This window comes from Artibeus jamaicensis, unplaced genomic scaffold (genome assembly GCF_021234435.1).
Source record: "Artibeus jamaicensis isolate MK-2021 breed Jamaican fruit bat unplaced genomic scaffold, CSHL_Jam_final contig_797, whole genome shotgun sequence".
Taxonomy (NCBI): Eukaryota; Metazoa; Chordata; class Mammalia; order Chiroptera; family Phyllostomidae; genus Artibeus; species Artibeus jamaicensis.
In genome coordinates this window covers 29,644,990-29,658,538 of record NW_026521977.1, presented here as the reverse complement: position 1 = coordinate 29,658,538, position 13,549 = coordinate 29,644,990, and the positions used below count along the sequence as shown (strand labels likewise).

The 13,549-nt window shown below is 43.8% G+C and overlaps 1 protein-coding gene across 1 annotated transcript; it reads right to left on the bottom strand.

The window, feature by feature from the left end:
* Window positions 1-3,082: 3,082 nt before the first annotated feature.
* On the bottom strand, window positions 3,083-3,994 carry LOC119064479 (olfactory receptor 4X1). Its single transcript, XM_037166253.2, has one exon. The coding sequence runs from the start codon at window positions 3,992-3,994 to the stop codon at window positions 3,083-3,085; it is 912 nt and encodes a 303-aa protein (XP_037022148.2).
* Between the last annotated feature and the right edge of the window lie 9,555 nt (window positions 3,995-13,549).

Sequence of the window (13,549 nt, the reverse complement as noted above, 5' to 3'; positions counted from 1 at the left end):
CTGCTCCCCCTGCTCCACTCCCTGAGATACCTGAAGAATTCTGAACCACTGATATAGAAAACACATCAAGGACCTTGGAACAGCCTTTGATCTGCAGTTTTCTCAGCTGCAAAGTGAGCATTATCCCATCTACAGGGTAGCACTGTCCTGAGATTTAATTTTAGGAAATTTACTGGCAGATGCTTCATTCATATTAGTCTTCTGCCTCCTACTTCCCATTTTCTGGTCTGAATGATATTCTCAAGAATGCTGCCATTTTCCATGTTATGTCACTAGAAAAAAAAATCTCCTCTTGCCCAACACATTGAGTTTGGATTCCATGCATTAGGCATCCCTTGCAGTTAATGCCCAGGTTTACCTATGTCAGAGAAGCCCGAGCTCACAGAAACAGCATACCTTCCTGCTTTCCCGTCCTCCAGTTGCAGATCTGGCATCTCGGGCCCTAGTTTTCTGTGGACCTGGGAACACCTGTAAACACCCATGAGGAATTCATACTATATATTTTTTATACTTTTTATTCACTTTGAAATAATTTCAGAGGAAATACCTGACAATAGGGAAATTACCAAGCCTCAGATTTAGAATTCAGAGACTTAGATGTGTTTATGTTCTTGGTGATCTTTATGGAGAAGCAGAGGAAAGTACAGAAAGAGCAGAGGTTTAGAAATCAGGCAGACTCAGATTTGAACTCAGGCTCCGTAAGTTACTAGGAGACCACGACCAAGACACTGACCTTCCAAAGATTTGGTCTCTTCATCTGTTAAACGGAGTCCTTATACCCACTTCACCAGACTGTTTTAGGACCAAATTATATAAAATATATGAAATCTCTTGGTTAATAGTAAAATAATCACACACATACATATTCCTTATTTATTTATAGATATTATTCTCAGAGACAATATCAAGAATGATTACTAGTTTGTATTCAGTAGTGAAACATTGGTATATTACCTAATAGTTGAGGTGAAAATAGAGACATAACAACATTTTATATGAAGCAATTATTGCTTCTAGACTTCTAGAAATTGAATTGACCCAGTATTTATTGTTTTACTAATTGTCAATTAGTGCCAGATACAAAGAAAAGTCTGATTCAGGCCATAATCTCAAAAGATTGACAGTATAATGGGGGGAGGGGGAACACTACAATATAGATAGTATAGGCCTTAAAGGATTCCTGCTGAGTCGTTGGAGTTCAGAAAAGGAAAGGGACATATCCAACCAAAATAATCATGGAAGCTTCTTAAGGTCCAGAATTTCAGATGAGCGTTAGAAAGTAGATGGAATGGATCAAAAAATATGGTTCATATACACAATGGAATTTTATTCAGCAGAAAGAAAGAAGGAGCTCCTACCCTTTGCAACAGCATGGATGGAACTGGAAAGCATTATGCTAAGTGAAATAAGCCAGGTGACAGACAAATACCATATGATCTCACCATTAACAGGAACCTAATGAACAAAATGAATAAGCAAGCAAATTATAGCTAAAGACATTGAAATTGAGAACATGTTGACAGTGATTGGAGGGGAGAAGGAAGGGGATAATGGGAGAAAATGGTGAAGGGTTTACAGGAACAATTATAAAGGACATATGGACAACAACAAGGGGGGGTGGAAATGGGGGAGGTAGGTGGGGAGGGCTGGGGTGCCTGGGAGGGGTGGGGGGAAAAGGCAGAAAACTGTACTTGAAAAACAATAAAAATTTGTAAAAAAATAATAAAATAAAATGAGAAAAACAACTAAACAAAGAAAGTAGATGGGATCATAACAGGTAGAGATGGGCATAATGTTTTAGGTGGGAGACACAAGGAGATATTCCAGAAAGACTGTGCTCTACAAGAGTATCATGGAAAATACAAATAAGACATAAAAGGAAGACCATACCTTGAGGGTGTTGTGTGTCAAGTAGGAGTTTGTGGTAGACTCAGAGGGAAACAGAGAATCATGAAAGATTTTTTTGAGAAGGCGAATAGTAAAAATCAGAAAAGTGCTTTCAGGTGATTAATCTGGAAATGTGGGGTAGGAGAGGAATCATCTCCTGAGAGTGAGGGTTAGTGTTGGGGTTAGGGATGGGGATTACATTATTATGGCATGTGATGGTAGCTACATAAAGTAGGATTCAAAAAAATGATGATTAAAATACGATAGGACAAGCAGTGAGGCCCCAAGAGCAGTTGAACCCACACTGGAATCAAATGTAGCTCCAGAACGAAGAATGGGAAGGGGTAGAGTGCTGGTGGATGGAGAGCAAGAATTCAATACGGCAGCATCGAAAAGCGGGTTTTTGGTTATCGGGTATTTTCTTGGAATGGCTGAGAATCACAAAGCACTAAGAGGCTGACCACAGAGAAAACCAATGTGCAAAACAACCAGAGGTATAGGGGGGAAAAATAGGGGGAAAAGAATGACAGACAGGTATGAAAGAAGAGAGTGATAGACATCAAAATATTCATATTACATGGAAAATAAAACTTGTGCCTACAAAGTATCATTGGCCAGTACTTTCAAATCACTTAAAATCTTAAAAGCATGAGTCGAATGCAAGCATGAACTAATGTGACTCTCTTCAAAAGTCAAAACGCCTTCTATTCTGAAGACTAATTCCTTCTAGGTCCACTCAGCCTGCACAGAACCCGCCAGGCACATTCTCAGGGAGTCAATAGAATTTCTAAGCATTTGAGTGACTTCCCAGACTCCAAAAGTTCAAGCTTTTCAAACACAAAGGCATATGGCCATTCTTCCTCTTTGTTCTACCTCACTCTTCATCATTATTCCCTGAGAGGCCCTGGTGTCTGGAAGAGTTCACTGTCTCAAACCAGCCAACCTGCCTCAAGGTCACTGTCAAATGTTGGAAGTGCAGCATTAGAAGACCACTCCAACACTTTGTCCTAGAAATCCCTTCAATCTTGTCTAATCCCATAAAGATGAAGAGACTGAAACTTAAAGAAAGGAAGTGACTAGCCTGGGGCCACTCCCTCAGTTAAAAGTAGAAGCAAACTGGGAATCTTGTACCCCAATTTCCCATCCTTTGAGTCTCCCATTTGCCCTACCTAAGTTATCTATTTCTCTTCCCAAATCACTTTCTGTCCACCAGTCTCCTCATGGCGTTCTTCACTTCCGCATTCCTAAAGGAATAGATGATGGGGTTTAAGAGAGGTGTGACCACTGTGTAAAATACAGCCACTATCTTGTCTGCAGAGAAGGTCACGCAGGGCCTCATATAGACAAAGGAACAGGGAATGAAGAACAGGCTTACAACCGCCACGTGAGAGGCACACGTAGACAGGGCCTTGTACCGGCCTTCTGAGGTCTGGCTCCTCAGGGAGCACAGGATGACCACGTAGGACGCGAGCAGGACTGTGAAGCTGATCACTGAAATGGAGCCACCATTGGTGATGATCAGCACTCCAATGAGGAAGGTGTTGGAGCAGGCCAGCTTCAGCACGGGGTGCACATCACAGAAGTAGTGGTCAAGGGCATTGGGGCCACAGAAGGGCAGCTGGAAAATGAGGAAGGTTTGCCCAACAGAATGCAGCAAGCCCCCGCCCCATGCTGCTCCTACCAGGAGGCCGCACACACGCCGGTTCATGATGCTTGTGTAGTGCAGGGGCTTGCAGATGGCCACATAGCGGTCGTAGGCCATCACTGTCAGGAGGAAGATCTCGGTGCCACCAAAGAAATGGAGGAAAAATATCTGTGTGATGCATCCCTTGAGAGAAATGACCGTCCTCTCAATAAAAGAGTCAAGGATGAGCTTAGGGGCTGTGACGGAACAGTAACAGATTTCCACAAAGGACAAGTAGCCGAGGAAGAAATACATGGGGGAGGTGAGCCCTTTGCTGACCACGATGGTCACCACGATGAGGCCATTGCCCAGCACAATGGCCAAGTACATGAGGAGAAAAATCGCAGAAATGACCTTCTGTGTGCCCCGGTTCTGGGAAAATCCCAAGAAAGTGATTTCAGTCACATTGCTCGTAGGGACCATGTTTTATAAGTACAGAGGCTGATGGCCTGGAATGACAGAAATCAAAGAACTGTCCTTCAATAATCAGAAACATCCTTCTCAGACCTTGATGACAATTGTCATGCTGCTCCCTCTTGAGTCTCACCCTGCCTCGGGCGTCTCCAATACATATTCTCCACAAGACAAGGGACAATATGACAATTATTGGCCTCAATATTCTTCCTAAAAGATTTGAGTTTATAATAAAACTACCTTAAAGTATTTTTTCTGATCTAGGCATGTTTAATCCTCACTACAAAAATGTGAGGCATCCTGGCCGGGTGCTCAGTTGATTGGATATTGTCCTGTGCCCCAAAAGTTGCAGCCAGAGCCCCAGTCGGGACAAGCGTGCCAGGCAACTGACCAGTGTTTTTTTTTTTTTTTCTCTCTCTCTCTCTCCCCACCCCACCTTTCTCTCTCTCAAATCAATAAATATATCCTCTCTGGGGATTAAAGAAAAATGTGTGGCTATTTCATATTTGAGAAAATTGAGACTCGGAAAGATTTGGTCACTAACTCAAAGCCACAGAGCTCATATCTGAACTGAGGTCTATATCTTTTAAAATGCAGATGCTTCTGCTTCATCTTCTGCTCCTGAACGGTGCCTTAGCTTGGTTGCACAGCAAGTTTCAACCCATCCTGCCGTACACCACAATATGGAACCAATTGTCTTTACTGTGACTGCCAGAGTTTCTCAACCTCAGTTATTCTGCAACCTGCGACACTAACCTGGCTCTCTAGCAGGCATAAAGAAGAAGCTGAAAAGTGGAAGGACAGTCACCAAGCTTCAACCACTGTTCTTGCAGGTGCAGATGGGGAAGAGAAAATGCGGGTTCGTAGCAGGCTGCCTCTACAGTCCCGGGACCAATGGCTAAGAAATAATTCAAAAGTCATTTACGTTTCCATTTTATAAAAGACTATTATTGTTCCTTGGGGATGTCACACATACTCACTGCAGAGCTGCAGGGCAACCGTCCACACCAGAAGAAGCCCTGTGGGGACGGGGGCGGGGTCAGGACTGCCTCCCAAAGCAAAAATATGTTAAAGGGTCCCCCACATGCACTGCAGAGAGAGGGCTCTGAGCACAGACGAGGTGAGCAGACAAGGAAACTCCATAGTCACACCCTCTGAGCAGTCATTCCCTCAGGGTGAAACATGCCTGCCAGAAAATCAGCTTGCAGCCCTCTCCACAGCAGCGGCAGCACTGTGACCAGGGGACAGGAACACAGGCATCCAGGTCCGGAGCCCTGGGTTCAATCTTCACTCTGCCACTGGGTAGCTAGCTGTGTGACATTAAACAAGCACAGAAACTCCTCCAAGCCTAGAGTTTTCATTTAAAAAAAAAAAAGAAAGAAAAAGAAATAAAATACCTTTTCTATGGTGCTACTGTGAAATTGTTTCAAAACAGGGATTGTATAAAGCAGTAACTGGTAAGAGCATTGGAGTATAATTGAATGTGCTTTTGCCCTGCCTGTGTCCCAACAGGGCAGTGTGACAGGGACTCACGGGGTGCTCCTGCTTCCGGAGCAGGCCTGACACCCCCTCTGTGTGGACTTGCGGCACCCCAGGGTCCCCATCTGAACCTCTCACTGCAAGCCTATGGACTAGTGGGCTCTGTGAAATAACAGGACTGAACACACTAAGTGACTTGCTAAGCCAGTCACATAAAGAAAAACACTGAGCCCACGACATCTGTACAGCAGTCAAATTTATCGGGGACAAAGTAGAATGCAGTTGCCAGGGTCTGGGGAGGGAACACGTGGAGTGAGTACGTGGGAGAACAGTTTCCGTTTGAGACAAGGCTGGTGACGGTTGCACAACCACCAGACACACTTTAATACCCCTGAACTGTTCATACGAAAATGGTTGAGGGGGTCAATTTGATGTTATGTGTATTTTATCACAATTAAACAAACAAACAAACCCAAATGATTCCTGTTTCCCCTTCTCTAGACCCTCCTCCGAGGAAAATGTCAGATTTGTCTCCCTGCTTCCCCCTCCCCCCCATTTAGTTTCTTTCTTAGGCCCATTAGGGGGCTTGGTTAGCTTCAAAAGATGCAGAATAATTGAGGGTGAGAAACTCTGGCCCGTGCTATAGAAAATCAATTTGATGTTAATATTCGAGGCAGGTCAGATATGACACCCTTATTATGCAACCAACACAAGGCAACTTCAGAGGTAAGAGATAATGAAAGCATTTGGAAAATACAGGCCTCAGTTCAGATACAAGCTGTGTGGCCTTTGGGAAGTGACTCAACCTCTCTGAGCACAGAACCGTCCTCTCATTTTTGTGTCCTTCCCTCACCTCCCCATCAGGCTTCACTGTGTTCCCAGCTGATTTGTGTCATGTCCGGTGTTTCCACTCAGGATGTTTTTTATACAGAAAGCAGGAATCTTCGGTGGACATGTCTCACCCTCATGGCAAAAATGGCTCTATTACCAGGCAAGTCACCCCTGGGGAACTAAGCTTTGAAAGTGAACACTCGCTGCTTCTAGAATTGCTTCTGATTTGCGGTGTCAGTGACAGTCCCTCTCAGAGGCTTCATAAGGGCCACTTTAGGTTTCAGACAAAAATGTAAAATTAAGTTTTTTCTTTCCAAAGTTGTTGAAGGTAGCAGAGTAAGATGCACACACAGTGTAATCATCAAATCTCCTCTAAAACGTTAAAATTTTTAAGTCTACGGAATGGAAGAAAGAAAAAGAAATTGACATTTATTGAAACTCTGAGCAGATGGGGAAAACATTTTAGAGACAATTTCACTCAGAGGGCATCAGACCCCTAAGCCATCGATGGTGGGTGACTTACTTGTAGAATAACTTTAATCCTGACTTTTTGACTTAATGGGAAGAGACTCTGAAAGACAAGCACTTCAAGATCTTACGCCTTTTTCCAGGGCTTGTAGTACAGAAAACTTAAACAGGATAACCTATAATAGAAGCTTAAGACAGATTGGCTCCAATATGCAACTTCTGTGAAAATTTTTCAGTCTTTACCATAAATCTGCCTTATGTTTGGTTCCTCTGGATATCTTCCCTATCACAGGATTCCATGGTTTCTGACAAGTGAGATTGGTCTGCCTGGCTTTGGGCAGCATTCCTTTTCTCCCGTTTTTTCCCCAAAGATATCCCGTCACCAGGGGAGTAGCACAGGGCCTGTCTTTGCTAGTGTCCCTGACCAAAGAACTGGAAATTTAAATCGGGAAGAAGAGGAACCTGGGCCCAGGATCCGACAGCTCGTTGGGGTGGAGCCCGGACTAGGATCCGCCCACGGCCTCCAGCCCAATAACGCTCATCTTCCCTGCTCCTATCCGCGGACTCCTCCCCCTGGCTCTCAGCTGGAGCAGGATTCTATAATGGAGGCAGGGTGAGCAGAGAGAAGGTATACGTGTTTCTAATAAAAAGCAAAGCAACCCTGTAGAGTTAAGATCTAAAAGAAAATCGACACTGAGAAAATGATCCATAATGTGGGCCGACTTCTGTTTTCCATCCCACCACCCCCCCCCCCAGCTGCTTAGAGGCCGGGGAAGGACAGTTTAGTTGGCCAGACTGGGCTGCCGATGAAAGAAGCCCTTGCAAGACATGCTTGGTGGCAAGATCTGAGCTCCTGCACTCGGTCAGCCGGGCTTAGATTATTTTTGGCTGATTCACGTGCATTTCTCAGGGCCCTTCAACGAAGAGCATGTAACCTCCTGGGGGCTCATATCCACTGCCACTCCTTTCAGCTAGGGGGAACTCAGTAGATGTTCATGAGCGTTAGGGCTTATCCCTGATTCCTCCGTCTGCTACTGTATCTATCTCAAAACCAAGGTATCACTGCAAGGGGCCTATAAATATAAGGATTTCACATTTATATATAAGTAGAAATAAAAATAAAGAGAATCATGTATATGGGGGCTATCTAGTATAAAAATAGCTCTTCAACAAAACAAACAAGCAAGCAAAATATAACCAGAGACATTGAAATTAAGGACAAACTGGCAGTAACCAGAGAGGAGGTGGAGTTAACGGGAGGGGGGGAGGGGAAACAGTTTTCGGGAACATCTATAAAGGACACATGGGCAAAGCCAAGGGCGGGTAAGATTAAGGGTAGGAAGTGGAGATGGCTGATGGGGGGGTGGAGATGGGGGTGCAAGGAATGGAGACAAATGTAGTTGAACAACAATAAAAAATGTGGAAAAAAAGAATGGGGGGAAGAAAAGCTCTTCTTTTTTAAAATAATTCCAAAGCATACCCCTATAGAACTTCAGTGAATGAACCTACCTTGAATACTATTTTGTTGCCTTGATTCTTAACTTTCTCTTCCGGATATTTTGTAGTCAAAAAGCTGATTCACTTGCACAAGTCATCCCAGGAAAAGAAAGATTTGCTTCACTAACATGTAAAGATAAAGTAATCAAAGAAATATAAAGAATACAAGGGGGGAATCCCAGAAAATGGAATTCACTTCTGGAGGGCTGCCTCTTAATACAGGCTTCCCTGGCTAGATGAGTGTTGTAGAAACCCATCTGTATCAGCACACCAGCTGGCATGGTTGTAAAGCCTTAATGAATGTTTTTGAAGACTCAACATGTCTGCCCGTTTCATGATGGATGATTTGCAAGCACACCTGCTCACACCACATTGAGTGTTCTGCAGTTTTTGAACAAAAACGGCATGAGTCCCATGCCCCATCCTCCCTATTCACCCAATCTTACCCCAGGCAACTTTTTTAGGTCTCCCCAGGTGAAAAAAGTCCTCAGAGAGAAACACTTTGCCGATGTGGGAGAGAGGAAACAAAAATCAGCAGAAGCACTAAAAGGCATCAAAATCAATGAGTTCAAAAACTGCTTTGAGCCGTGGGAAAAAAGTCTCGATCTGAATTGCAGCAAATGTAGAGTACTTTGAAGGTGACTGAGGTTTAAACGTGTAAGAACAAGTACACGATTTTTTGTAAATAAATTCCAGGTTTTTGGGGTACCCCCTCATCTGTTAGTGTGCACTGATCTAAGACTTGGACATCTTGCTGCAAGGTAGGTCCTCAGTGAAACTTAGGTTTCTGTACAACCAACTCTCCATTCAGACTCCAGTGAAGCCAACACCTTCATTTCTACCAGAGAAGGTCAGATGTGAGACTGTCTTAGCCAGTCCCCTTAAACTTTTCAAAAGAATATTTCTGAAGATGCATGACTCTGCAGCTGATTGAAAACTAGCTTTGCAAGGGACTCCACATGGAGCATGTTACAAGTGGCTCTGGTAAAAATGACTGTAACAGCTGCTCTAAGCCAAGCTAAAGAGTAACTACAGCGTGGAGAGCACTATGCTAAGTGAAATAAGCCAAGCAGCAAAAGACAAATATCATATGATCTTACCTCAGAGTGGAACCTAATGAACAAAACAAACAAATGAGCAAAATAGAGCCAGAGACATGGAAATAAGGAACAAATTGGCCCTGGCCAGTGTGGCTCAGTGGTTGAGTGCCAGCCTGCAAATCGAAGGATCACCAGTTTGATTCCCAGTCAGGGCACATACCTGGGTTGCAGGCCAGGTCCCCGGTAAGGGGCATGGAACACACACTGACATTTCTCTCCCTATCTTTTTCCCTCCCTTCCCCTCTCTAAAATAAATAAATAAATAAATAAATAAATAAATAAATAAATAAATAAATAATATCTTTAAAAAAAAAAGAAGAAGAAAGAACAAACTGTCAAAAAGCAGGAACTGCCAGCGACCAGAGGGGGACAAGAGAGGAAAGAAGAGGAAGGGTTTAGTCAAGGAACATGTATGAAGGATCCATGAACAACAGGGCGGGGATTGATTGGGGGAGCAGGAGTTGGATAAGGCGGGAGGAAGCAATAGGGGAAAAATTGGGACAACTGTAACTGAGCAACAAAAAAAAAAAAAGAAAGAAAAAGAGTTACCTTCTGACCCTATTGTTAAAGTAAGCAGGAGAGAGTTGTCTCGGTCTGCCCCATCAGCTGAACAAGTAAGCAAAGCCTAGGAAAGGCTCCCCATTTATGGAAGTATTTGGAAGCCAGAGTAACATCAGTAAAAGGTGCCAATGTGCGTGAAAGGTCCTGCCTCGGGGTCTGCTCATCCATAGTAAAGGCTCAGTGCATGAACTGACTCAGAATCTGTTCCACACCTGAAGTTACCACTGAATTCCCATCTTCCCCTGTGGACTCACCAGCCGCCATCCATGCCTCCACCTCCATCTGCCAACTCCAGAACTTAATCACCTTCTTGCCAAGACAGTTACAGGGAAATAGAACAGTCGACCCTAAAATCTGCTACAGTGAGGACTGAAGGAAATATTTGCTGGACTGTGGAGCTGGAAGCACCTCAGGTGCATGAGGTGGAAAATTGAGATCAGAGAATTGAATTCCCTGAGCTTTTCCAGCTCTCCCATCTGGGGAGTTTCTGAGAAGAGCAAAAGTCAACCTCCCAGTTGTCTCTTACAGAGGTTAAGGAACCTATCTCTAATTAATCCAATTAGAAAGTCAGGACTTCTACTTGTCCAGGCCCCTGGAGGTTTACTCCTCATTCTCAAGCAGATGACAGAGAACCCAACTCATATGAACCCTGCGTCCACACCACGGACTCGCACAGGAGGCTCTCTGTAGCCTGCATTGACCTCGTCCCTCCTGGGGAGTTTCATGGGGACTTTAACCAATGGGCCTGGACCACTTCATACACACACTCTGACATGTCACCTGATCAGAGTGTTAGATATGGCAGGGCCTTCGAGATCATCACATCTGACTCATTCACTTCAAAGGTGGGAAAACAGCCAAAGAGAAAAATTACTGTGCAAAGTTGCCCCATATGCTAATGACTAACCCCACTCTTTCCTGCTTCCTGTAAGGGGCATCTTTCAACTGGTTGTCCCTAACGTTCTAGGCACTTCACCACAAACTTCTGACACACACATTCATGTGCCAGGGCTTCGGAAAGACTGGCTTCCCCTCCCTGTTAGGCACAGTCTCCTGAGTAGCGTCACGTCACCTGTGTGTCAGGCAGCACCCGCCCTCGACTTCTCCAACCTTGCACATACAGTCAAAGTGACACTCCACCGCAGCCACTGCTGTTGCCATTTAACAGCCTGGGTCACTGGGGCTCAGAAAGATGAGAGAGGGGTTCACATCTACACAACCGATCAGTTGTCCAGCCAGGCCAAACGTAGAAGGGCAACACTTCCTGCCCAGACAGAATATGTCACCAGCCACTGCTGCCCCGTCAGGAAACGAAGAGGCCAACAGTAAAACTAACGGGGCTCTGCCCGCCATCTTCCTCCGCTCTGTGCAGTAATGCCGCTCTGTGCAGTAATTTTCCTCAAGGAAAATTCTGTTCCTTGAGGCCAAATGAACTATGAAACAATGGCATGAGCATGACCTCCTGACCGTAGTTCTTCTGAAACACCACAAGAACTCCAACTCCACTTTTAAAGCTCCAGGAATTCTCACTACTTAAAGAATCCTATGTTAAATCCTTCTAGATATACATCAATAGCTCCCAAATTTATTAGTTTCTAACTAAATGGCCCTGCCTACTGTTATAAGCACAGCATTTCTCAACTTCTCACTAACATAGCTCTGGAGAAGGGAAAAAGGAAGACATTGAGCTTCCACTATATCACTAACAGCTGGCTTATAGGGAGAACCTGAGAAGGACTTCTAGGAGTAAGGAAGGCTGAAGGAATAGAATGAAGGAATGCAATGGCCTGTGCATGTATTTCCCCTCACCTGAAGGAATACAGGAAGAGAGCACCTCCATTCTGCCTCACATCACACCCCCCTGCCTCACATACACACACACACGTGTATGCGCCCCCCATGCATACACATACATGCACACACACACACCATTTGCTTAGCATGGTAATGAGAATAACTAATAGTAGGTTTATTTTTAATATTTCTAGCTTTATTGAAGTTTGACTGACAAGTAAAAATACTATATAGTTAAGGCATACATCACATTGTATACATAATAAAATGATTACCACAACCGACATAATCAGACAGAAACTTTGCAGCTGAGGACCACAATGAATGGAAATAAAAATTCAATAGAGAAATTCAGCATCAGAACTGATCGATCAGAAAAAAGAATCTGTGAATAGAAGAAAGGACCTTTGAAATTGTCCAGTCAGACGAGAACTTAGAAAGAATAAAAATGAGTATAGGAAGCCTATGTGAACATTGGGATGTCACACAAAGAAATCATCTGTGAGTTATTGCAGCCCCAGAAGAAGCAGAGAGGGGAGGGGACAGAAAGCATGTTTTAAAAAATAATGGCTGCATGTTTTCCAAGTCCGGGGAGATATTTAGACGTCCAAGTCCATGAATTTAATAGATCGCCCCCACAATGCCCATGCAAATATATCCTCTCCAAAACCATTATAATACAATTGTTCAAAAACAAAGAGAGAAATTTAACAGCAGCAAGGAAAAACAAGTTCCCTCATACAAGGGACCTCCGTAAGGCTGTCAGCAGGTTTCTCCGGAGAAACCTCCCAGGTGGGATGATCTATTCAAAGTGCTAAAGAAAAAAAAATGGCTCCAAAAATACTTTACCCAGCAAAGTTGTTCTTTGAAATGAAGCCAAGATAAAGACTTTCCCCCAATGAACAAGCCACCAGTGTTTGTCACCACTGGACTGGCCTTACAGGGGTGCCAAACTCATTTTCACCAGGGGCCACAGCAGCCCTGCAGTCGCCTTCAAGGGACCGAATGTGATTTTAGGACTGTATAACTGTAACCACTCCTTATGTAGGGGCAAGGAGCTTGGGGCTGCCAACGGGTAGAAACAAGGTGCTGGGCTGGATAAAACAACGTGGAGGGCCGGATTCAGCCTGCGGGCCTTGTGTTTGCCACCTGTGCCTTAGAAGAAATCCTGGAAGAAGTTCTTCATGCTGAAATAAAAGGATACTAATCAGCAATATAAAGACATGTGATAATAGAATGGTGGTTGCCAGAAGCTAAGGGCTGGGGAAGGTGGGGACATGTTTATCAAAGAGTGTGAACTAAGTTGCGAACAAATCAGTTGTGGGTGGTTGTTATAGTTACTACAACTGCCTTACGGACCCGAAAGCTGCTTAGAGAATAAATCTCTGCTGAAGGACGCAAAAGACGACATCAGCAAATGGAAAGACAAACCCTAGTTTTGCAATGGGAAGGCACACCATTAAGATGTTGATTCTTTCTAAATACACTTATAAATGTAACGTGGTATCAATCAAAGAGTTCTTGCAGGGTGGGGGCACTACAGAGCAGGAGGAAAAATAGAAGTAAATCAAAGTTTCTGTGAGGAACACCCAGGAGACCTTCGAAAAAGAAGAGCGCTGTGAAGGGACCTGCCCATATGGAAGTTTCAAAACACCCCACCTCACTCCATAAAAAGTAAATTAAATGAGATCTCCATCTAATTTGCAAAATATATTAACTTTACATTTTGAAATAATTTTTGACTTATAAAGAAAATAATTTTTTCTTATAAAGAAAGTTGCAATAACACAGAGAAATCCTATAAATCCCTAATTCAAATTGGTGAAATATTAAT

Excerpts from the sequence above, each read along its gene's own strand:
- LOC119064479 (XM_037166253.2), bottom strand. The coding sequence starts at position 3,994 with ATGGTCCCTACGAGCAATGTGACTGAAATCACTTTCTTGGGATTTTCC.